This window comes from Xiphias gladius, chromosome 5 (assembly GCF_016859285.1).
Source record: "Xiphias gladius isolate SHS-SW01 ecotype Sanya breed wild chromosome 5, ASM1685928v1, whole genome shotgun sequence".
NCBI classification, from domain to species: Eukaryota; Metazoa; Chordata; class Actinopteri; order Istiophoriformes; family Xiphiidae; genus Xiphias; species Xiphias gladius.
In genome coordinates, this window is record NC_053404.1 from 16,743,015 (window position 1) to 16,767,758 (window position 24,744).

General features: G+C 40.1%; 2 protein-coding genes across 4 annotated transcripts in view; one reads left to right on the forward strand and one right to left on the reverse strand.

The window, feature by feature from the left end:
- asap1b (ArfGAP with SH3 domain, ankyrin repeat and PH domain 1b) overlaps positions 1-5,341 on the reverse strand; it is a 61,584-nt gene extending 56,243 nt beyond the window's left edge. For all 3 annotated transcript variants that reach the window (XM_040126778.1, XM_040126779.1, XM_040126777.1), the window contains exon 1: positions 4,602-5,341. In XM_040126778.1, coding sequence (XP_039982712.1) covers positions 4,602-4,727 — 126 coding nt within the window. In that variant the 5' untranslated portion in view covers positions 4,728-5,341. The remainder of the gene's footprint in view (positions 1-4,601) is intronic.
- A 4,587-nt stretch (positions 5,342-9,928) lies between these two features.
- Positions 9,929-24,692, forward strand: nfx1 (nuclear transcription factor, X-box binding 1). The gene is made up of 23 exons (XM_040127180.1): positions 9,929-10,216; positions 11,322-12,224; positions 12,552-12,713; positions 13,040-13,117; positions 13,320-13,425; positions 13,909-13,980; positions 14,141-14,280; positions 14,452-14,551; positions 14,674-14,891; positions 15,735-15,832; positions 16,572-16,602; positions 16,706-16,788; positions 17,693-17,801; positions 18,023-18,142; positions 18,226-18,305; positions 18,392-18,622; positions 19,187-19,260; positions 19,339-19,440; positions 19,818-19,955; positions 20,132-20,198; positions 22,597-22,742; positions 22,842-22,946; positions 23,180-24,692. The coding sequence occupies exons 1-23, from the start codon at positions 10,198-10,200 to the stop codon at positions 23,253-23,255; spliced, it is 3,258 nt and encodes a 1,085-aa protein (XP_039983114.1). The 5' UTR covers positions 9,929-10,197; the 3' UTR covers positions 23,256-24,692.
- The last annotated feature ends 52 nt before the right edge of the window (positions 24,693-24,744 follow it).

Consider the following 24,744-nt stretch of genomic DNA (forward strand, 5'->3'; position numbering starts at 1 on the left):
AAACACTAGATCTTTTCAAAGAATGGTAGGAATGTAAAGTCCTCTGGGACTACATGAAGAATGATGACTTAAGATAAATATTTTTATTCCAATATAAACTTTGTGTGTTTATATTGGAATAAAAATGCTAATTCAGCTGTGTTTTGGGTTTTTTTTTTTTTTTTTCACATACAGGATAGCATCAAACTCTCTCAAGTGTCTCAAGTTAAAAATACTGGGACTGAAAATACCGTTATAAAAAAGTGAAAAAAATATAAAAGACCTCTGTCTATTAGGTCATGCCCAGCCACGCTTGAATAGAATGACTGTGAAAAGTCAACATTTTTCTGCTCCAGCCCATGTGATGTGGTGTGAGAGGCATGCTCAAAGGAATGCCAATGCAGTGAGGGTTTCCCTTGTATTGCTGCTGTCGCTCGGTGTGGTTTAGGAAAGCAAACCCAATGACGCAAAGTACCATCTGTGGGGTAGAGATGGAGCGACAATACATGCCCCACAGGGGTATAACAAGTGCCTGCTGCTAGTAATGACTTATAGAGAGAAAGCAGGAGAGTCTTGGAGTCCTGTGACCTTTTCACATAAGCAAATGTCATATTTGCTGTTTTCTGTTGCTGAACAAAGAAACACAATCTGCTTAGTAGTTTTTATAGTTAGTCCAAGTCATTGTGTTTGCTTTTGCTTTGGTCTTTGGAAGAAAAATCTAGGTAGTGATGCATTTTAGTGATGTACGTGTGGAACAAATTAGAGATGCACTGATATTTCTGTATGTGAATATTGCAGTTACTGATACACAGTACTGTACATTTTTGTTTGAGACTGTATAGAGGACGGGAAAATCAGGTTAAGAGTATTGTTATTATTGTAAAGCTGCAAATAATGATTATTTTCATTATCATTTAGTGTGATTTTTTTTTTTTTTTTAATTAATCATTAAGGCTCTCAGTGTCAGAATATATTGAAAAATGTCCATCACAGTTTCCTAGAGTCCAAGGTGACATCTTCAAATGTCTTCTTTTACCTAGTCAGTAGTCTAAAACCCAAATATATTCAGTTTACAGTGATAAAAAAAAAAAAAGAGAACAGTAGCAAGTCGTCATGTTAGAGAAGCTTCAAACAGACAATGTTTAGTGGTTTTCTGTGAATAATAACTTAAATGATTAATGGATTATCAAAATATTTGCCATAGATCAACTAATCAATTACTAAACTAATTGTTTCAGCTCTAATTTGTTGTGTTGCTATTGCAGTTGTTTTAGCCAGAGTGATATTCTCCTCGAAAACAAGATCACAAAAATTCCACTACATCATCACCTCTCTAAACCTGTTTAAGAACTGAACATTATGACCTTTTTGACTGCTGTATTAAACTGCATTAGCTTTAGCTAGGTGTACCTAATAAACTGGCAACTGAGAGTGTATTACTATATTACATTTTGTACTGCTTTTTAAGTTCATAGAAGGCAATACAAATAGTATACGCTATCGGTGTATTTCTAGAATTAAGAGAAGAAATTGGTAGTAACTTATCAGCAATCTCCACCCCTGTTGAAATTATTAGTTGATTAACTTGCAGAAAAGTGATCAATCATTATTTGATCTTTTGGTGAATTGTTATAGGTTCACGATTCTCCAAATATAAAAAGTTCTTTTTTTTTTTAGGTTTTACCACTAGTGGGGCAAAAAAAGTAAAGCCTGTAAAGTTTGCTTACGCGTGGCACTTGAGGAAAGTTCATGGGTTCATGAAAATCAAAAGGAGTTTTCCCCTGAGTAGCATAAATCTGCTTGGCAAATTTCATGGCAATCTGCCATCTAGGTTTGAGAAATCAAACTCAAGGTGCATTACTTAACAAACGAAATTTGATAGCAATATGGTTGTTAACATATCTAAACCTTTAGCAGATTAAAAAACACCAACTATTTTCTGGTTAGGTTTTCTCTGATTCGTATCAGTGTTAATTGAATACCTTGGATAACCAATTATAAGACTTTGTATTCTTGGACTATGGGAGGGCATTTACCGTCATCTTTGACAACAATCAGTAACGAAGCTATAATCTCTTGCATCTGGATGAACAAACAAAAAAATTATAAACAACTGCCTTCCCACCAACTTCACCAAAAGAAAGTCCAACCTCCGCACATCCTTTTCTGGGAAATGCAGCGGGAAAAAACAATGGCTGATTTACACCAAAGATGTCACCAAAATAAAACCCAGACACATCAACCAGCTTCCGGTCTGCCACCCACACACGCATTCCACACAATGCCCCAATTTCCTGCGTCTCACGTAATCAAGACAGCGGGCCAGAAAGGTTATTTTTAGGACTTTATCTCCATCTCGCCTCTCATTGTTTTCCATATTTCTGCACTGATCCCAGGATAAAGACTAAACATGTAATTGATGTGTGGCACTGAATTAGGACAATATGATGCTGCAACGACTTTTCCTTCTTTCTTTCTTTGCACCATGACTCAGTGGAAGCACGCCGAGGATGACAACTCTCCTGCGGAGTCAAGTCACCCCCTCAGGTTACAGCATTAAATATTCACGCTGTACCTTTGCATAATTTACATCGTCAACATACCAAGAAAATGACTTGGAGAGAAAAGGGGTAGATGCTTTCAGTTTGAGGACAGGAACTTGGAGCTCAGCAGAAATCCAGGGCATTTTAAACAAATTCCACTTCAGGCAAAGTGATGCCAAAGGCAATTTTACATCTCTGAAGAGGCTATATTGGGTCCCTACATGTCTACGCAGGGATCAAACAGGGTAGTTAATTTCATATAACAGACACTAATCTAGCAGTATTCATTGGTTTAGGCTGGCTGTCTGTTGCTTGTGTTTTGCCACAGCCTGAGTCTGATGGGTGTATCCCAGTTTGAGTTACCCAACTGGCTGATTATCCTCGCCAAAATGTTTCAGGGGCATCTTGCCTTTGTCTAAACACTGAAGACCATGTTGCTTGCTCTTTGGTGCCAATATAATGGTCTTCCTTGTCATGTGATCTCTGCAAAAATTCCAGAATGGCTACTGAAGCCCGGCGCACATGGCGGCCGTCTCTAACAGATGTTTTTCGTTTGCGCTGCTGCAGTCTCTCAGCTCAGAGGCACAGAGCCAGAGAGGTGATTCAGGATGCGAGCCTTTTCCTTGTTACAGTCAGCAGACACAATGTGTGCTCTGGGATCAGAGTAAACACGGCCCTGGGTCTGTTTTGGTAGACTTTCTATTGCTATCATATAATAAACTTGTAAAGGACTAAAGTGGAGGGCACAGACTGTGAGCTGTAGTAGCTGTTAGTGTGTTGAAGAGAGGACAAGGCTTTATTTTTCTCCTTTAAACAAACCATCTTTGGTCACTGTCATGCTCATGTCAATGTTTACATATGAGCTATATAGTTATTTAGTTACGAATAAAACCCCATTTAATCACTTTAAAAAGGAGCATGAATGAAAAGTTGGGTATCGTGTTCAACGTTTCTGCTTTACATGACAGATTCCAATTAATATTGTGAGCCTGAAGTCATTCGAGTCCACAGCTCAATGTTTTTTAAAGTAGGAAATTAGGTCATGGTCTGGCAATAACGTACAGCATTGAAGGTGCGCGCTCCCCCGGTTTAATGCTCTATTCAATCATGGCAGGAAGGATGCCAGTGGAGGGTGAGGAGACGTGGGAGACACACACACACGTATACACATCACAGCCCACCTGCCTGACCCGATCACACTCCTCCTACGTTGATCAAAGGTGACACAGCATCGCAGATTGTGACTTTGGGTGTGTTGCTGCACAATATTTCACTTTTTTGGAGAAGAAATCCATCATTTTTACATGCACTCTGGCCTATTTGAGAGTAGGGAATCCTTATATCTTCAAACTGTTTAATCAAGATCTCACTGCCAGTGACTAGAAGAGGATTTTCTCTTTTCCTCTGTCACACACGCGCCCATGCACGCGCACACGCACACACACACACACACACACACACACACACACACACAGCTACAGCCTGGCAGCATGCTCTAAAGCTGAGAGTTATGTAATAGTGAACATAGAGAGCTCCAGGCCTGAGTGCACATCTTCCTATTCCCTGCACTCTTCCACCAAAGCCATCCACCCCCTCTATTATTACTCTACAGATCTGGCAAGAAAGAGCAGCAGGACGAGAGTTCACCTCCACACACTAGCTGTGCATAACCAGTCTCCTTGAGTGGGGAAATGTCAATTTTAGCACCAGGTAGTCAACTAGGATAGGTGCGAGACCCCAGAAATGCACTTCAACAGAAACTGCAGCTCAACAGGTGCAATTATTTTCTTTTGTGGGAGACGGTTATGCAACATAATAATGCATTTGGGCCTCTAATGGTATTTTTTGAAATGCTGTCAAACATCACCAGTTGGATTTAGGGGTTGAATCCATATAGCCCTGGCTGTATTTAAACATCATCCCACCATTAAAACCCATTGTGTTTTCATTAAAATACATTTCTTTATATCATAATCTAGTCTCTTTGGTTGTGTTGTTTAATTAGCCACCTTTCGTCAATCATCCATCCATCCATCCATCCTTCCATCCATCCTTTACAGGCTGACACCGTGGCCTTACCTCCTCCAGCACATTCACTGTGTTCCTGCAGCTCTGCAGTCGGGTGGTGAAGCTGGATGTTGTCGGGGAATTGTAATCCTCTGTTGTCTCCGAGAGAAACTCGGACACCGATATTTGATCCGGCATCCTTTAACGGGGGAAATGCCCACTGGAGGGTTGGCGATGAAAGCTCAGAAAGGCAAAACCATGTAAGATTTTCAAAACAGAGAGAACGCAACGGGAGTCTGGTTGAAGGGAGAGTCGATTTTCCTCGCAAAACTGTGTAAAACTATCGAGATGATTAAGACGTGTCTTCTTCTCCGGTGACTTCTCAAATGACTTCACTGTTCCCTGGGGGCCATGGGAGGAGGGAATTAACTAAATATCTGCAGGCTACGTCCCCCTCGGTGTGTCTATTCCTTCAGAGGATGTCTAAAAGCGACGCATTTATGAATACTGTCACTCTGCGTCTAACTAAACCTCGGAGGAAAAACCACCGTAAAGAATAGCGGATGCCCTCATTATGCTCTACAGATGTTCAATAAGCCGCTTGTCGTCAAAACAGCCCGCCGTTACCAGCCTCTGTTTACAATTTATCATAGTCCATGGTCCGCCGAGGTCGTCTCGAACTGCCGCGGGGCTCGGTCCACTCTTCTTCAGCCGTAGTTTGTGTTTTTTAAATGCTAAACGCTGCCGCAGACACATTCACTGCCACTCTCTCCTGCTCGGCCGCGCTCAAGCTCCTCAGAGGCAGGGGCAAGCTGGCTGGAAGGGAAGACGTGACTTCCGGTAAAGGTTTTCAACATAAAAAACCCTCGGGGTCGACGTGACGCTGACGCTCAACATTATATTTGGATGATAGTGTTTCGAAGAAGAAATGGTACATTGGAACAGCGCACAGTCACACTCTCTAAAAAAATAGCTTCCACCTTTTTTTTTTTGCCACATTTTGTTAGAGTTGCCCGGGATGTCGTGGTTAAAATGACAAGTGTTTAAAAAAAACACACAAAGTAGAGAAAAAAAAATCCACCCTTGTAGGCTGATGCACATGATTGTTATATACTGCTGGGTAGTTTGTGAAGGATCTGTAAATCTTAACCTATAATAATACATCATAATTAATTAGTTGTATTTTTAATTACTTTTTGGATTTTTAATCTGAATCTGAAATGGAACTAGTAACTATGGCTATCAAATCAATATTCTGGGCTAAAAAGCACAGAATTCCCCTCTGAAATGTAGCAAGGTACAAGTATAAAGCAGCATAAAATGGAAATACACAGGTAAGGTACAGCTGAGTAACTGTACTTAGTTACTTTCCACCACTGTGTGCAACACACCTCCTTACCATTCACACCAGAGATGAGGCACTGTTTTATGCTGCCTCTGCATGTTGGAAGGTGAAAGGGCAAACTTGTATTACTAAGAGTAGCTGGTTTCAAAGTTACGCATGTATGTTTTGTACGTTTTTTGTAATATGATTGCAATTCGTCGTTGATGAGAATCTATTTGAGGTCAAAAATTAAAACATTAGCAGCTATATAGAGCTTGCGGTGATATACAATCGGATCGTCATCATTATTGCACACGAATAGTTGCGGTAGAGGTTGTCGTTGCAGCAAAAAGGCTCTTGACGCAGTACGTTTTAACCATTTTACTTTGAAAACGAACTCAGCCGTTTTCCGGTGTCTCATCGCTATTAATGGTAACTTGGCAAAACTCTCCCACCCACCTCGCCTGGTCGAGCCACTCTGCGCAGTGCGCATGCGTGATCCAGAATCTGCGTCTGCAGAGAGAGCTGTCCGACCGTGGGCCTGAAACAGAAAACAACGATTTACAGAGAAGAACAATAGTAGTGTTTCATTTGTGTCACTCAAAGCTACAGTTTGTGGGATATTTACAGTCCTGATGATTATTTATTCATTTATATATTGTCAGTTGGAAGTAACTGGCTCTCAAAAGCCACTAATTTGACATTTAACGCTACTTTTAAACGTTAACGGTTGAAAGTCGTCAGTAGGCCTTGTAGTTTTTCATGTAACGATTCAAAACTTTGAGAATCAATGCTTCATTAAACAATTCACGAAATATTTTCTCAGTTTTATGTCATCTTGTACTTATTATTTTTTACTAATGATTTTTTTTTTTTGGTCCTCGTTTTAATTTTGGGCAACAGTTACTCACGGCCAACCAAATGAATCCCGATGTACTGTGTCCGGTCGGTACTTTAATTTCTCGACGATAACGGTAATGTTTGGATAAAGACGAACAGTTGGCCGGAGTGAGTTTGCTCTGGTCCCCCCCCCTATTGTCAGTGATGAGTTCATCCTCTGATTCGGCTGATTTTCACTTGGGGGGATAAAATAAAAGGTCAGTTTTACATTCGGTCTTGTGGGAATTGAGTGAGTGGTAATAGGTTAATTGCACATAGGTGTCCAAGGAAACATTTTATGATTTTTACAAACTCTGTCATTGTCAGCAAACTGAATGAAATTCAGGTTTCAGGTCTCTGACATTACAGGTTCTTAGAGGTTTGTGGCTCTTAAAAAAATCATATCAGCTAAATTCTTTTAAAACTTCTTCAGGCCTCTTCAGATGTCTGTGAGTTATTAGCACTGTCACCCCATTTGCACCTTTCCCCTTGAAACTTCTCAAAAGTTCTCAGTTAAATAATTGTTCGAGGCCCTAACTGGTAATTTGTCCCTTTTTTTTCACTTAAAGAGTTAAAGAAAAGAAAACTCAAAAAAAAAAAAATGGTACAAATTTGTGTATCAACTTTTTTTTTTCCTTTCCTCTCAATAATCATTCAGACCACTTCACTTCTTGCACCCTACATTGTGTCGTGGATTGAATTTTAAATGGATAAAATTACATTTTTCCCATCAATCTACATTACATAACCCATTATGATCAAGTGAAAACATGTTTTGGAAATTTTTGCAAATCCATAAAATCTCAAAAACTGAAATCTCTCATTTACAAAAGTACTCAGACCCTTTTCTGTGGCAATCCAAGCTGTGGTCACGTACATCAATTATCCCTGAGATGTGTGTAGAACCTGATGGGAGTCCAACCGGGGCAAACTGAATTGATTGGACATAGTTTAGAAAGGCACACACCTGTGTATATAAGGTCATATAATTCACACTGCATGTCAGGACAAAAACCAAGCCGTGAAGTCCAAGGAACTCTGTAGACTTATGCAATAAAACTGTGGCAGGGCATAGATCAGAGCAAGAGTATAAAACCATTTCTAAAGCTTTGGGTGTTCCCAGGAGCACAGTTCCCTCAATAATTGTGAAATGGAAGAAGTTTGGAACCACCAGGACTCTTCCTAGAGTTGGCCGTCCAGCGAAACTGAGTAACTAGTCAAAAAAAGCCTTGATCAGGGAGGTGACCAAGAAAACAGCGTTAAGGACGGGGAGACTGGTCAGAATTGAGGGAAGGATAAATACACGCCAATACAGAGTAGTCCTGCTCCAGCGTGCGCATGACCTGCGACTGGGGCGACAGTTCACCTCTCAGCACAACGGCCCAAAGTGCGCAGCCAAGACAACGCTGGACTGGCTTTCAGGACAGGTCTCTGACTGCCGTCGAGTGGCCCAGCCAAAGCCCAGACTTGCTCACAATAGAACATCTGTGGAGAGACTTGGAGGTGGCGGGTCGCAGACGCTTCCCGTCCAATCTGACGGAGCATGAGAGGATCTGCTGGGGAGAATGGGATAAACTGCCCAAATTACCTAAGAAGACTCAAAGCTGTAACTGCTGCTAAAGGGGCTTCTACAAAGTACCGAATTAAAGGTCTGAAGACCTTTGTAAATGAGAGATTTCAGTTTTTGATTTTTAACAAATTTGCAGAGATTCCTAAAAACATATTTAAACTTTATCATTATGGAGTATCGAGTGTAGACTGATGGGCAAAATGTTTTAATTTTATCCATTTGCAATTAAATCTACAACACAAAGTCTGCAAAAAGTGAAGGCGTCTGAATACTTTTTGTAGCCACTGTGTCTTGTGACCCTTTTGAGGGGCCCGCACCCTAAGTTGGGAGCCACCAAACTAGATAACTGTATGTAAAGTAGTTAAAACTAGCTCCACCTCAAGCAGCTTCAGTATTAAAATGCTGCTTACATATTGATAGATCAGTATTATCAATCTAATGTTTAACAATCGAAAGTATCATGAGCTATTAACTTTTTTTTAACCAACTTCAAAGCTGCCTGTCACAATATCTAGAAAACTCTTGGAGACACTGAGCCTTATTCTCATCCCAGGAGTCATGATCTTCTCTGAACCACCTTGTTCACATGGGGCAAAAGTAGACAGGACTTCCACTTTCATGTTGATATCTTAGAGATTTGCTAACTCATGTTACATTTGAACCAGTGGTAGCCAGAGATAAGCCTCTCACTTCGCCCAGTTTTTATCCCCTAGTATCCACTTGCTTCAGAACTGCATAAATCTGTAGAAAACACCACGATATTTATCCCACACTGGGATAAAATCTATGTTAAATGTGCAGAAGTCCAGAATACACCCCTATTGAGCGTTCAAAAGCAGCATATACATGTTTAATAAATGGCTTATAACACTATAATGTAGCTGTGAGCATACATGTGTTTGTTGTGTATTTGTTAACAACTATAACTCCTGTGGGCACCTGTAAGTGGGGGCTGCTGTCTGAACCGATCATGAATGACAACATAGTAAAACAGGTTTGATGATATACACAATGTCCTCATGAGAGAAGTTACCCAGGGATCCTGAACAATACTGCACATTAATGAACGCTTAAAATATATCTGCTGACAACTACGTTGTAGTGTGTTGTAAACTCTTTATTGAATGTTTTTTTACTACTTATAAATGCTAAATGGGGGACAGTGTTACAGAAAACATTACATTATTATTGTTTTTTTCCCCTCCCAGTCTCCACCAGAAAAGTCTTTGTAATTTCTGTTGTACAAACCCAAACATGAAGCGCCACCTTCTGGCCATGCTGTGGACCTTTTTTTTTTTTTTTTTTTTTTTTTAATTCATTCATTTATTTATCTTGTCAAGCGGTTAGTTTTTTTAACCTGGGGATTCTTGAGGGGGTTCTTAGAGGACCCCTGTAAATGACTAATAATTGAATTTCACTATTATACCTATTGGTTTGGCTTTGCCATGGACCAAACAATATCTGTAAATAAATAATATTGTCAGATGAGGGTTATGGAGGGTAGAAGTATTTTCTGCTAGGATTAACGTTTATATATGCATTTATATGGAGCCTTTGATTTTAGAAAAAAATTGGATGCAAGAAGTATGAATTTTAATATTCCTCCAAGCGTTTTATTTTGAAAATCGAAACGGGACGTTCGTGTTTTGTTACTCGCTAACTTGACATCGTTTGTGCTAGCCTTTAGCTAGCTGGTATTGATAAGGTGAGCTGAGGAGATTGTTGGAGATTGTTGCTGCTCTTGAGGGACTTGGTCTCATTTTTAACAACCTGAGCACAGGTCCAAGGGTGGATATTGTCGCTGAGTGCCTGGATACGCTTGTCATTTCTCGGAAAACAGCCTGTTGTCCTCAAACCTGCGGCGTGGGAGAAGCAACAACCGGTTATCAAACTGAATGGCCGAGGGCTCCTCAGGTAAATAACATGATCTCTAAATATTTTTTCTAACAAACAGTGGACACCTCCACAGCTTAAGTGGCTAAAACAAGTTCTTACCAATAAAACCAAATTGAATTACTTTGACTGCCCACTTAAACTCGTTTGCTAACGTTTTACGTATTCTGTTCATTTGGTAAGTTGCACAGCTAACGTTAGCTACTACGAACTTTCAGCTAACATTAGCACACACGTAGCAGCTGATTCTTCATTTATGATGCACGTTTAGCTAGGGGTTGGTAATGTTAGCCTAGCATCTCATTGTGATCGGGCTATTCGTAGCTGATCCGACAACGTGACAGAGTACTTTGAAGCCAGGAGCTAAGAAACGAGTAACTAGCCTGTCAGCCCGTAGTAGCCCTAGTGTTTGTTTTTAATAGTTCTCACACGTGAAATTTGTATATCAACGGTTATTCAATGATTACTAGTTATTTAGTAGCTGTAGTATAATTGCTGGCTACATAATAACCGGAATACGAGTAGTTCTTAAAGTAGAAATTAATCGACATAAAATTATTAGATAGTAGATTTCAGTTTTGAGAACTTTCCAAATTTGTAATAATTAGGTAGAAAAAGCAGCAATATTTGCTGGTGTCTGCTCATGTCTGCCATACGATTTTAATTAAATAACACTCATTTGTTTTGATTGTTTTGTTTTTTTTTGCCGTTGGTCACACTAGATTAGACTAGAAGACATGCTTGACTCGGTTAACTTATTATGTAAGTTTGTTACCTTTGACCCGGTGTCTGTATACTTATATATTTCACATAGTACTTATCTCCACAAATGCTAGTAATTGTGCTCTCTGTTTATCTGTACTTTATATTATTGGTTGTGATATCTAATATTTTTTAAATATTAAAATATCAATTATAGCACACGCCTCAAAAATATTGTTTCAGCCAGGATATAGTAAATGTTATTTTTCAGGCTTGATCATAGTGTCTGGAATCACTCAAATTAGAGTCACTGTTTTTACCATCCCTTCTTTTAAACGCTGTATATTTACTGTGACTGTATTTGGGCGTGATTAATGCACACACAGCTACAGGCTTTTGACACTGCGACTTTTTCTGTTTGCAGACCCACCTGACCTCAATCCAGATGGGACGTCACATAAAAAGCCACATCAGCATAAATCCAGAAGAGGTCGGCCCAGACACAACAATGACAGAAACCTGAGTAGTAATAGTTTTGATCCTTCTCAACGATATGGACACTTTCATCAGGGCTTTAACCCCCCATTTAGCCATAATAATTTAGATTATGCAGAATATCAGCATCTTCCCTACCAAGGAGAAGATGGAGCCAGAAGGCGAGGCAGAGGTAGAGGGAGGCGAGAAGGGAATAGAAGTGTAAACGGGAGTTTTGGTGGCTCCAGCTCCATGTGGCAAAGACCTGGAAGTGACTATGTCCTGCACAGTGGAGGCAACCACTCAGGTGCACATCCCATGGGTGGAGCTGATAGCCCGAACTGGCGGAGAGGAGATGTGAGCAGAAATGTAGAACAAACCAATGAAGACCAGGACGCCCGGGCAAAAAAACCCAGGAAGTTTAGCCATGAGCAGAGGAGAGGAGAACAAAACAAGAAAGGCACCCGCTTAAAGGAGAACAACACTTCAGTAGAGCATCAGAGGTCAGATGACACCAAAGGAGAAAATCAACCCTCAGAAATCAGAGAGAGAACTCAGAGGAGCAGGGCATGTCCAGACCTTCAACATGATGATCTTCAGAGGAAACACTCTGAGGCACCCAAACCACCCAAACATCAATCTCAAGAGGAGGTGGGCTCAGAGGGTGGAGCCAGTGGCCAGGATTACTCAGACCACAGGAGATCATCTCAGAATTCAACCAGCAAGCCTGGGGGAGGTTCAGGACGACACACAACCCTCCAGGCCACAGGAGGGAGAAGGACACGCCATCAAAACCATAGACCTGGTCCGAGGAACTGGGACAAGATGCCAGAGAGCAAGGAGACACAGACAGGTTAGACTGATAAATCAGTTTCACATATTACTATTCAGTTGTGAGATTGTTCCAGCCTATATTTCATCAAGTGATACATGTAGCTTAACTCTTATAAATTTGTTGATAGCTTGTGCACCATTCCATACACACCGCCTTGTAGTTTAGCACAATATATTTGGTATCTTTAGAAACATTTGGGTCAGTTGGCGTGAACAGGGCTTAGCAAAAAATGATTTTTCTCTGATGGAGCTGCCAAAAAGGGTCATTTAGGTTAAAGAGGTTAATTTTGGGCTATTTCTCTGAAGCTCTGCTGTCTTCTGAACCTCTGATGTCTTCTTTCCATAGGGCGTCTAATCGAACAGCTATCCGAAGAGAAGTATGAGTGCATGGTGTGCTGTGATATTGTCAGGCTCATGGCCCCGGTGTGGAGCTGCCACAGCTGCTTCCACGTCTTCCACCTGAACTGCATCAAGAAATGGGCTCGATCCCCAGCCTCTCAGGCAGACGGTATGACCTTTAAACGACATCTGGATGTTTACTCTCTAATAACTGACCAGTTTATGCAGCACTGACCTAGACTCTGGTCGGTTTGGACTTCTTTGTAGGGATACAAAACAATAGGTGCTCATAGCATAATACACTGTGATACGTGGTAATGCTATGTAGACAATATCGGGTACATCTGCTGTACAAAGGTGGTTTTTGTTGCCCTGTTAACAGAACATTGCATTGGCATTCCTGCTGCTTCAGCAGTGTATTGTGTTGCATAACATCACATTGCATGTTAAGTTTCTTTGAAAATGTATTTATGTTTTTATGATGCTGTTTTTCAGATTCAGCTGAAGGATGGCGTTGTCCAGCCTGTCAGAATGTTGCACTGAAGAACCCGACTTCCTACACCTGCTTCTGTGGTTAGTGATAGTTTCATTCATACAATTGAATATATCTTTAAAACAGTAAGCTATTTCTCAGGTTAGATCATTTAATCAAATTGTAATCTTGTACTATCAGTAAGGCTTTCCTCTCCTATAAGATTCCTATAATCACTCAAATCTTCACCAAAAGCAGGTGAAACAAGGCCGTCATTCACTTTATTCCACATTTGACTGGCAGGTAAAGTGACAAACCCAGAGTGGCAGCGCAGTGAGATTCCCCACAGCTGTGGTGACATGTGTGGGAAGAAAAGAAGTGGATTGGATTGCAACCACCCCTGTAACATGTGAGCCTTGTCTTGTTTCTGTATTGTCAAGTTATTATAGAACTTTCAGAAGAGGACATGTATGTTGTTGTTGTTGGTTTTTTTTTTTTTGTTTGTTTGTTTGTTTTTTCAGAGGCCAAAGGCTAAATAATAAAACACTACACTATGTTACCAGTTTGGTCATTTAGAAAGTTGAGAAGATGCAGTTTTGATGTGATGTGTGTAATGTTTGAGAGGAGTGAGAAATTGGTATAATATCTGATTGTATAATTTGGGAGAATTTTTAGGTCCATCTACTGGTAGGCCATTAAAAATAAGTTGTTGGGTTCCCCCCCCCCTTTACATTTGAGATTAAGAATTTTGTACAAATTTGGCACAAACTATTTAATAGATGTACATGAAAGTGTATATATATATTTTAAAAAGTCACTACAACTTTAAAAAACATGGATTTATAGTAGAGGAATATTTGTCTCAGTCAATACTTTCTTTGTTGTTCTTCAGCTTATGTCACCCTGGACCTTGTCCACAATGTCCTGCCTTTGTTACAAAATCCTGCATATGTGGGAAGACCAGGTACTTAACATTTATGTGCATGTATGCATCTTTTTCCAGTACCTTTTTATATCTTTGAACTCTGTTTTTATCGTGGTACCCCTAGAGTTTGGTTCCTCAAATACATCTATGTTACTTAGAGTTTTGACACTTTAATATTGATTGAAACATTTCTTTCCAGTCAACCAATGCGCTGTGGCCAGGCTACAGTGCTCCAGTGTGACAAAGTGTGTGGTGCTTTACTCAACTGTGCTGAACATACGTGCACACAGGTTTGCCACAGTGGGGCATGTCAGCCCTGCCAGCTGCAGGTTCAGCAGGGTGAGTCTAACTTTGACAGAACAACCTTGTATAACATTGTGACTGATTAAAATGAAACCTGCGGTGGCCTTTCTGTCTTGGCAACTTTCAATAATTGGAAGAATGAATAACTGAAATTCAGGCTTAGAATCAACTTATAACAATTGTTTTTCCTGAATTTATTTTCTGTAGTTTGCTACTGTGGAGTTACAACTCGTAAAGTCCTGTGTGGAACAGATAAAGAAGGATTTGATGGTTTGGGAAATTTCTCCTGTCAAAAAATATGTGGAATGTAAGTACGACGGATCAGCACTAATGGTTTCCATCATCGATTGATACTAAAGCTATGATTACACTTTGACAGTTCCACTCATACCGTGACACTCTGTATTCTGTTACTCTTTCTTTGTGCAGGATGTTGGACTGCGAAGCCCACCGGTGCCAGCAGGTGTGCCACCGTGGTCCATGCCAGCAGTGCCCACGCTCCCCAACCCTGGTGAAGACTTGCCCCTGCGGTCAGACACCGCTGGCCAAACTCTTGGAGCTGGGCTACTCAGAACGACAAAGCTGCTCTGATCCAATCCCTTCCTGTGGAAAGACGTGCAACAAACCCTTGGCCTGTGGCTCCAGCGGTAAGTCAAAGGGACAAAGTGTGTCTCAACTAAAAAAAAAAGTTTTATGTTGTTCAAAAGATGGCTACTGTCTCATGGACACACTCAGTAAAGCTCAAATAATTTCTTATTACATAGTGTGACTTGTTAGGGATGGGGACTGATGCTAGCCTCATAAAAGAGGAAAAAAACAGAATATGCTCAAACAGGTAGAGTGAAACTGACGGCTGTACTTGGATGCAACAAGTTCTCTATTTAAAACTTGTGCAGTTATATAATGTTGATGGTTTGTTTGCTCACAGAAATATATTGAGCATTTAAAATGGTGAAGAAAAGCATAGAGAATTAAAAGAGAAAAAGGCTTTATCTGTCCAAATCTAAAGACTTCATGTTTTTCCATCATGTTTTGTTAAACCTTAGGTTTTTAGCTTGCAGATTCTCCACATCTGCTTGCTGTTTTATTTTATTTTATTTGTTTATTTATTTTTTTTAATTCAATTTATTTTTTTTTCCCCCTGCATTTTTCGAAGCACTCGTTATACTGTGATGTTTCTCTGATGTTTGGCATTGGCTCTGAATGTCTTTAGTTGTATGATCATGTAATCCTATGCTCATATATCTATTTATTTTTTCTAAATGTTACTAAAGGTGTATCAATTCCATAAGACATTCACCCTGAGTAACATCTCTTTATTTTCTCGTTGGCCTGTGTTTTAAATTCTGAACAAAAACAAAGAAACTGGTCATAACTCCCGATCAGTGGTCTTAAACATTCTTTGTGTGCAAACGGGTTGTGCATTATCTTGAGCTTACAGGCAGTGTTCTTACACTTTGTGAGGAGTTAATGGACTTGTTTTATTTCAGACACCATCCATCTGTGTGAGAATCTGTGCCATGAGGGCAGCTGTGGGCCCTGCTTGCTGACCTCTACCATCAGATGCAGATGTGGCTCCAAGACCAAGGTGGGCAGAAACACCAGCAGAACATCTGTTTGCTGTAGTGGTGTCATTTGTCTTGTGTGTGACACCAAAGATTTGACAGACATCTTTTTACAACAACCAACCACCAGCTCCTGGCTGTGGAAGGAACTCTGTTGGAAAAATATAGTCAGACTTTTCATTACTCCTAGGACTAAAAGTAGATATTCATCTATACAACTGTCATGCTCGATACTGTGGTGAGAAGAGTGTAGACCACAATCATGTATTCTAGGAATGTTTAAACAGGAGAAAGTACTGGAATGAATTATTGATAGAGTTGACAGTGATATTAGGCTATGAATTACCCAAGATGTGTTGCGCTATATTTAGGCAATCTGATGCAAGAATATATACAACACGAGGACCGATATCTTGTGAAGGATCGTTTAGCGGTGACCAAGAAGGCAATCCCGATGCAATGGTGTAGAAAGTACCCCACCATTCTGAAACACTGGCTGGACATAGTTGAAGAGATACAGTATATGATATGGAAAGACTCTCACGTTCTGACAATCAACACTTAATGAAAAATGGGGAAAAGGGACTACTTATATCACCCATCACAAATGCACTACTAAAACCTTCAAATATAGACTGAGTTACTTTAAGATGTATCAATAAGTTGTGTACCTCAGTGACCCCAATTTTTGTGTTTTTGTTCTGTAATTATTATTTGAAAAGCAATGAAATTTAAGTTGAAAAAGACATCTTTGTTTTCCAGGAGGTCCCATGTGCAACAATCCAGAAAGAGGGTGAGATTTAAGCACATTCAGATAACATTATACCAATGTAAGATTACCTTGGCATACCCAACAAGGTTTTGTGGTATTTTATTTCTGACTGTTTCTGTTCCAGATGAGCTCGTCTTCACCTGCGAGAAGCGCTGCAACAAGAAACGCTCCTGTGGCCGACACAAGTGTGGCGAGCTGTGTTGTGTGGTGAGTATTCACTGAAACGTTGTCAGTGGTGCATTTGTATAGTTTACCCTCTTCAAAATCTAGTGCATACTTGATTTACCTCATGCAATACTGAAGATATTGATGACAATAGTGAAAGCTATAGGACCCCCTAGTGTTTTAACAGTGACAAATGTGACTCGTTATACTAGGTTCAATATCTCAGGTTTTAATACTGAAAATGTGGCGGACAAGAACTGTTCAGTGGTGTCACAAAACAACAGCTGTGCTTCATTTCTACCAACAGCACTGTAGTGCAGCTAACTTGAGCTGAATAAACTAGTTTTTGTCACTTTTAATAGATAAATTATTATTATTATTATTTTATTTTTTTTTATTTTTTTTTTGAAAGCTTTATGGAATGCATTCTGCTTGTTGTAGGATTTTCTCCTTTTAAAGCAGCCAGGAATGCAACTCCCCTTTTTCTATTTTCTCTGTTTATAGGGCAGGAATTTCCAAAATAACTGCACCTTTCCACTGCACAGAGGGTCTAGTTTTAAGAATAGGCTCTTTCCAGAGTGCAGGCATTTAACTGTTAGAAACATGGTTATTCTCAGCCTTCTGCAGTAACCTGGTTTCTTACATGCCATGTAAACCACTCTGTTATTGAAATGGTTTTATATTTTATTGCTGTTACTATTTGTTGATCTTGTCAAGTTGTATATAAATGCCAGACTGTAGTCTGTTCCAAATTTTCTTCTTTTTTTAATTAATCCTCTTTGCACAATGAAATGAAATTTCAGCTAGCAGTCCACATCTAATAAAAGTGTTGAAAGTTCTTATTTAGGGTATTCAAAGTCTCCCGATCTGTACAAATCGTTTAGTTATTTGGACAGCACTAGACCATATGAGGTGGTGTTACCGGTTTCTGTCTTTGTCCATTCAGACTGTGGAGCACAAGTGCCCCCTGATCTGCGGCTACAAGCTCAACTGTGGCCTCCACCGCTGCCAGGAGCCTTGTCACCGTGGAAACTGTGAACCCTGCTGGCAGTCCAGTGAGTCCCGCAGTCATTTTCTCCGGTCCAACAGTATTTATGAGCCAAGTCTCAGAAATACCACATAGTTATTCAGTCATTCAAAAAGAACTAATTTGACATTTTTGTATCTTTTTTTTGTTTTTTGTTTTTCCCCTGTTTGGTATTATGTTTGGCATTAATGTGTCATGATGTAGACATGCAGCTTATATCCAATGTGTAATGGCTCCTTCTGTTTGTAGGTTTTGATGAGCTGACGTGTCACTGTGGGCTCACTGTGTTGTACCCGCCCATCCCCTGTGGCACCAAGCCACCAGAGTGCAAAAACCTGTGTACAAGAAGACATGAGTGTGACCACCCAGGTAATATATAACAACAACAGTTCACACTGTTTTTATAAACTGTATATAAGAATGTGTTCTCTTAACATTTGCCTCTCATTTAGTGTTTCATAACTGCCACAGTGAAGAGAAGTGTCCACCCTGCACATATCTCACTCAGAAGTGGTGCATGGGAAAGCACGAGGTAACTTTCCCTGAGCTGACAATTTGCATAACTTATCTGTTTTCTATTCCTGTGAGTATAGTGACACTTTTTTCTTCGACCCACAGCAACGCAGCAACATCCCGTGCCATCTGCAAGACATTTCTTGTGGCCTGACATGTAATAAAGCGCTGCCATGTGAAATGCACCGCTGCAGACGGATTTGCCACCGGGGCGATTGCTTGGCAGAAGGCAGCTGCCAGCAACCCTGCATACTGCCTCGTCCAGACTGTGGCCACCCGTGCTCAGTTCCCTGTCATAAGGGCAGCGGCTGCCCACACACCACCTGCACTGCCAAGGTACAAAACACTGCTACTGAGAACAGCTGGATTTCCACTGGCTGAAAAATGGGTTACAAAGTTTGTGTAAATGGTCTTTGTTACATCGAGGCCAGGATTCACAGGGAGTTGAGGCATATTTTCTCACATTTCTCATCATTATAATAACTAATTACTACGATGAATAGTTTTTTTTTAGTGAATAAATTCAGTTTTATGAATGTGTCGCATCTCCTTAATGAGGGGAGGTTATGTGTAACAGTCCAGCTGTGTATTCTCTCTGATCCTTTCTAGCTACACAGAGGGCTACTAGCAGTTGATGATAACTGCTGTAATAGTGTGTAACTGTCATAAATAGTTAACTTGGATGAAATAAAAACATGTCGGTGGCAGTCTTCCAAACTCAAGAGCTCAACAAACAATGAGACCTTTCACAGCCGCAGGAATTCCTCACAAGAGTAGTGTCAGACTTTCAAAAATCAACATATTTGTCTGCTTACAAAAACAATTTGCACCAGTCTGAAGTCAAATCCTTCATATTTTCTTACACTTTTAGTGGAGTCTAATTCTTGATACTTTTCACAGATAGCTCTACAGTGTGATTGTGGTCGAAGAAAGGAAAAAGTCATCTGCACAGAAGCAGCCAGTTCTTATCAGAGGTCAGTTAGACTGTAACTGTATTTAGCTATTTGATTTAGGAATATGAAGTGGGTGAAACGTCACTTTCTGTACTGCAGGTATGCAGCCATCGCCATGGCAAGTAAACTGTCTGACATGCAGCTTGGCGACTCCATGGACATTGGCCCGTTCCTCACTAAGAAAGAGTTGAGACAAACCAGGTAGTGTAATGGAGGCTTAAAGTCAAATCAAAAGGTCAAATGTTGTGTGAAAGAGATTTTGATGCTTACTTGTTTCAAGATTCATGCACAAAATTATCCAGGCAACAGCTTATTTAGAGGACATCCATAGAAATGGATTTCCTGTTCACGAGGACCAAGGACCTTTTGTTTCTGCATTAATATTTAAATCAGTTGATCAGAGGTTTGCATTTAATGGCTTACATCAACTTCAAGCTTGACTCAGCCACTCAGGACGATCCATTTTGTAAGAGGTATTATTTTTAGCATCCCAAGTTGAAACAAATAAGGTGTGAACAGCACCCACCCTAATATTATGATGCAAACCCTGAGTATATGATTATTCAAATGTTTCTCAGGCTTGAATGTGATCAAGAGTGTGCTACTTTGGAGAGAAACAGGCGCCTGGCTGAGGCGTTACAGATAGACTCGTCTTCTGACCCCTTCAACGTCCGCTCCACCTCTGTATACAGCGACAGCCTCAAAGAGGACGCCAGGTCTGTCTTTGACACTTCCATGATCTTAGGAAACTGGTTGTCATTATTGGCTATTAATTTATTACACAAGTTGTTTGTTTGTTTGGTTTTTTTTTTTTCTCCTCACAGCCTAAAAATGCAGATGAACCACTTGACAAAAAAACTCTTCTCTCGGCTCTCTGTTTTCTGTTTTTCAGAAAAGATCTGAAATTTGTCACAGAAGTAGAAGAGGAGATCAAGAATCTTGTTGAGCTTGTTAATAAGGTGAGATGATACTGTGAATCCCGTGGCCATTATGGTGGTCCCAACAGGTTGGATGACCTCTGATGTGATGTGATGCTTCCTCTGGTGGCTGTGTTGGGAGAACACGATTGCTGAGGAAAAACTGATTAAATGCTTAAGCTTGCACTCCAGTTAATGTTACATCATTAGTACCTGGTTGATTTGATTGTCCTCAAGGAAATACGTTTTGTGTCAAAATCAAGGCTCAGTTCACGTACAGCATTGTTAAAGCAACAAGTTCTGCAAAAATACAGCTGCAATTGGTGACATCTGTATTTGGATCAAAGTAAGTTTATGATCTATTACTTTTTGTAGGTGTCATTGCAAGAGTTCACTGATTGCCCCTGTTCTAAACACTTGCATGGGCTCATTAGAACTAGTGTTGGTTTGGGGAACAAAAAGCTAGGCCTACTCGATGAGACCGCCCACTTTTAGGTGTGAATCTAAATCCACAAGTTACCTCATCTTCATATAATTTTCTGACCCAGTTGTTGTATTTTGAGCTATTTTTAAACTCGGTCAATTCTCCAGTGGACGTCCGAGTTTGAACCAGCTGTGGTTGCTTGTAGATTTCTGACAGTGCGGTGACGCCTCTCTTGTAACCGTTTCTAAGCCAGGCTGAATTAGTAGCTGCCTTATGGGTCAGCCAGAAAAAATAGTTTTGTTCTTTTTTTCAACTTTGTTCGATGCATTGAGGCAGTCAGGAGTGAGGCTGCCGAGGTCACTGTTGCTTTGGTTTCTTTGCCAAATGTGAAATATTATTTATGACCACCTGAATCTGTTTTTGGAACAATGAATCACGGGTGCTAAGCCGTACTGCCTTTGAGTCTGCTTGTGAAAGGTTTATTTTATTTTCTCATGTCTTAAATTTGCTACAAACCATGCTGCCTTCACTGACTTCATTTTCTACCGTTGGTGCTTTTACGTGGGTTTCTACATTCCCAAAATGAAGATTATAAAATATTCTCTATCGAAATTTTTGCTGTATTACTTTCTGATTAGCTTGTGACAAAGAAATTGGACAATTTTTATGCCAGCTGCTGCTGTCCTTTTTTTTCCCTTTGTTAGTATACTTCTGTAAAAAGTCAGATCAAACATGCCCCTTGACATTTGCCTACAGAAAATAGGCCACACATTCACTACAGACCCAAAAGTATGTGGACACTCAAAACACTCCACAAATGTCCACTCTTTCGGAAAGGCTTTCCACAAGATTTTGAAACATGGCTACAGGGATATGCTCCCATTCAGTCACGAGCGTTAGTGAGGTAGGACACTGATGTGGGGCGATAAGGCCCAGCACGCAGTCTGCATTCCACCTCATCCTGAAGGTGTTGGAAAGGGTTGAGGTAAGGGCTCTGTGCAGGCCAGTCAGGTTCTTCCACACCAAACTGGGAAAACCATTTCTTTATGGACCTGGCTTTGTGCACAGGCGGCTTTCATGTTGAAGCACGAAAAGGGGCTTTCTCCAAACTGTAGTCTAAAATGTCCTTGTATGTTGTAGCATTGCGATTTCCCCTAATTGGAGTTAAGGGGTCTACCCTAAACCAGACCAATATCCACAAAAGTTTGTGCACAGGGATATTGGCAAACGTGTGGCCATGTAATGGATACACTGTGTTATGATTTAATGGAAAAAAAAACCAAAAAAAAATATCAATGAAATGGCCTATAGTCATACAAACTTTTATAATGGTTGTATTCTTTGATCATTTTCTGTCCAGCGTTTGCACGTGTATATGTAGTTTGGAGGAAAGAGACAGACTACTAACTGCGTTGCTAACAGATTAGAGCAGCAGATCCCAACCTTTCTGGCTTGTGAAAACAAAAGCTATGCCTACTTTCCACCTGTCATCACTGGGTGCATTTCTGAGATGTTTCAAGTTCAATGAACAGATGACTATTCACCAGCAGGTTTATTTTTTCATATTAATAGTTTATTTTATTTTTTTAGGTTGGAAAGGGATAATTATAATTTAATTCACAAGAAAAGAGCAACATTTGGGAGACTGCCTTCTAAAATACATCAGATTTTGTGTAACAAACATTTTTTCTGCTTTCCTGTTAATCATGTTGTGAAACCCTCAGATTTGCTGGGAACCACTGGATTTTAGAATAAACTTTAGATGCAGTTCAGTGATAGAAAAATAACAAAAACATGGAAATTATATCTGCATTTTTTAACATGACAACTGTTGCTTTGGAAGGGTCACTTCTGGCAATTCTGGACATTTGCCATTAGAATTGCATAAATTTCTACAAAATGAACACTAACTCCCCAAGTAAACATCTATGGAGTACGGAGGGAAGCAGGTCAGTGAGGTTTTGAAATGCTTCTCAGTATATATCTCTAATGGAAAAACATTAATGATGTCTGCAGGGAAAACAGCCAAAGAGGAGCCACTGTTTCCCACCCATGAACAGAGAACACCGGAAGATCATCCACGAGCTGGCTGAGGTCTACAGTGTGGACAGCGTGAGCTACGACAGTGAGCCCAAACGCAACGTGGTCATCACAGCGCACAAGTAAGACCTTTTACCAGATGCAGGAATAGCTATGCTAACACCAAAAGAAGTGTTGATTGTGGATTTGAGGATGTGCCTGTGTATCTTGATAATATCCAGGGGGAAGTCGGCCTGTCCAAACTCAACCCTGACATCACTGATAGAGAGAGAGACGGCTGCAAGAGCCCCTCCTCCCATTGCTCATATTAAACAGCACAGTAGCAAGTGAGTCTTCCTCCTTGATTAGACAATATTTGGTAACCAGACCAGTCACAAGAGTGTCCTCAAGAATCACGCTTGCCTCCTCAATCATTTGAAGTTTCTCTGGATAAGGATGAATTAATAACTTAAGCGATATGCAGCTGTCTGTCCCTGCATCTTGAATCATTCATGTCTTTGTTGTCTAGTTTTTAAAGGTTACTGCCTTCTTTTGACTAATTTTCTTCTCAATTCTCCAGGGCTGCCAGTGGAAGCACCTGGTCGAAGATGGTTAAAGAAGAGCCTGTGATAGATTATTTTGATGTCCAGGACTAATATGAGGCCAGACAAAATAAGGGGAAACTTCAGGATCTGCTCAGAAACATCTCTCTACATCTGCCAAAAAAATCTGAATAACGCTTTTCATTTGTGTTCGTGAAAGATCAGTTAGAATTCCTCTGGCTTCAAAATCGAATAAAATTGTGTTTGAGAACATCTCTAAGATGTGATTGCCTTGTGGGGAAACCCACACTTGGTAAACCTGGGAGGAGGAATTGAACGAGTGTTGAGTGAAGACTCCTAACGAATTTAGATATTAAAGTTGATCTAAACTTGCTCACATTCTGAAGATGGAACATTGTGAAAAGCTCCAGAGTGTTTTCTTTGCCTCCCTTGTGTGCCGCCACTCCCTCATTGAAGCCAATTTAATAAAAAATTCCCCCTCATTCAAAAGACACAATTGTTGATATCAATTTAATGCATCAGTTTCAAAATTCAAGCACTCCTCATAAAAATAGCACATATCTCAACAGTAGATGCTTCTTCAGATTGAACTCTCTCGTTTGAGATTCTCCAACAGTGTGCCAAGCAGTTTTTCAGCCATGGGGTGTCTTTTTGTTTTTCCCTGCTGGTACTGAGCCAAGACTTCAGTAGTAAACCTCTGCTGATTGAGGCTGTGGGTAGGTAGGAGTTGGCTGCACTGCGGAAAGAACGCTTTGTTTGAAACGCACAGCTATGACCCAGATGTGGTGCTGCATTTTCTGAAAACTCTTCCATAGTCAAACCTTAAGGAATTTTGAGGTCAGGCTCAGCACTTCTGAACCTCATGGGGATTCATATCTTACTCAAGGACATTTAAACAGGGAGGATGTTGGTCATCGTGAAAGCCAATGGACCATTTCAGTCAGGTTAAAAGAGTATAGATGCCAGCTCAGACTTGAGTCATTAAACTGCACAGCATAAAAACAGCATTTGTATTCACATGCGACTCAGTTTTTCTTCTATTTTTCTTTTTATTAAATCATTAGCCACAGTTCTCTACATGCCAAAATATGTCAATAGACAATATAATGGCAACGACTACAGCCTGTTCCTCCATTTTACTTTTATGCAGTTTTTATGCATTTTTCAAGAAATTTGTGAATATGAACTGTGTGGTTTTTAGTTCACTCAAAAGTGATATGTTTACAGTTCCTAAGTCTAAATTAATTTGTTCTCATTTTATTGTGGATAAAAATACATAATATTGTGTGTTGTCCAAGGAAAGCAAAATAGTATTTGTCTCATGTAATACCACATCATATCTTGTAGAACAAGAGTCTTTAAAATATTCTCTCAATGTTGATAATGAGTTAAGTTGTAATAATAGTCCAAAATCACTCCATTTCATAGCCCCCTTTTCCTTTATAAAGGGTTCATAAGTTTGAACCGATTGCTCTATCAATGGTTAATTAATCATTTAGTAACCCTGTATAAATTCATAATAAACCATTAAAGAGACATAATTTGGGGTTGCCAGGTTGTGAAAATCCCTTTGGCTGGTGTT

Bases quoted from the DNA above. Each gene is read 5' to 3' on its own strand.
- nfx1 (XM_040127180.1), top strand. The intron at 18,623-19,186 runs GTACAAAACACT...TACTTTTCACAG, and splicing joins ACACCACCTGCACTGCCAAG to ATAGCTCTACAGTGTGATTG. The intron at 22,743-22,841 runs GTAAGACCTTTT...GATAATATCCAG, and splicing joins GTGGTCATCACAGCGCACAA to GGGGAAGTCGGCCTGTCCAA.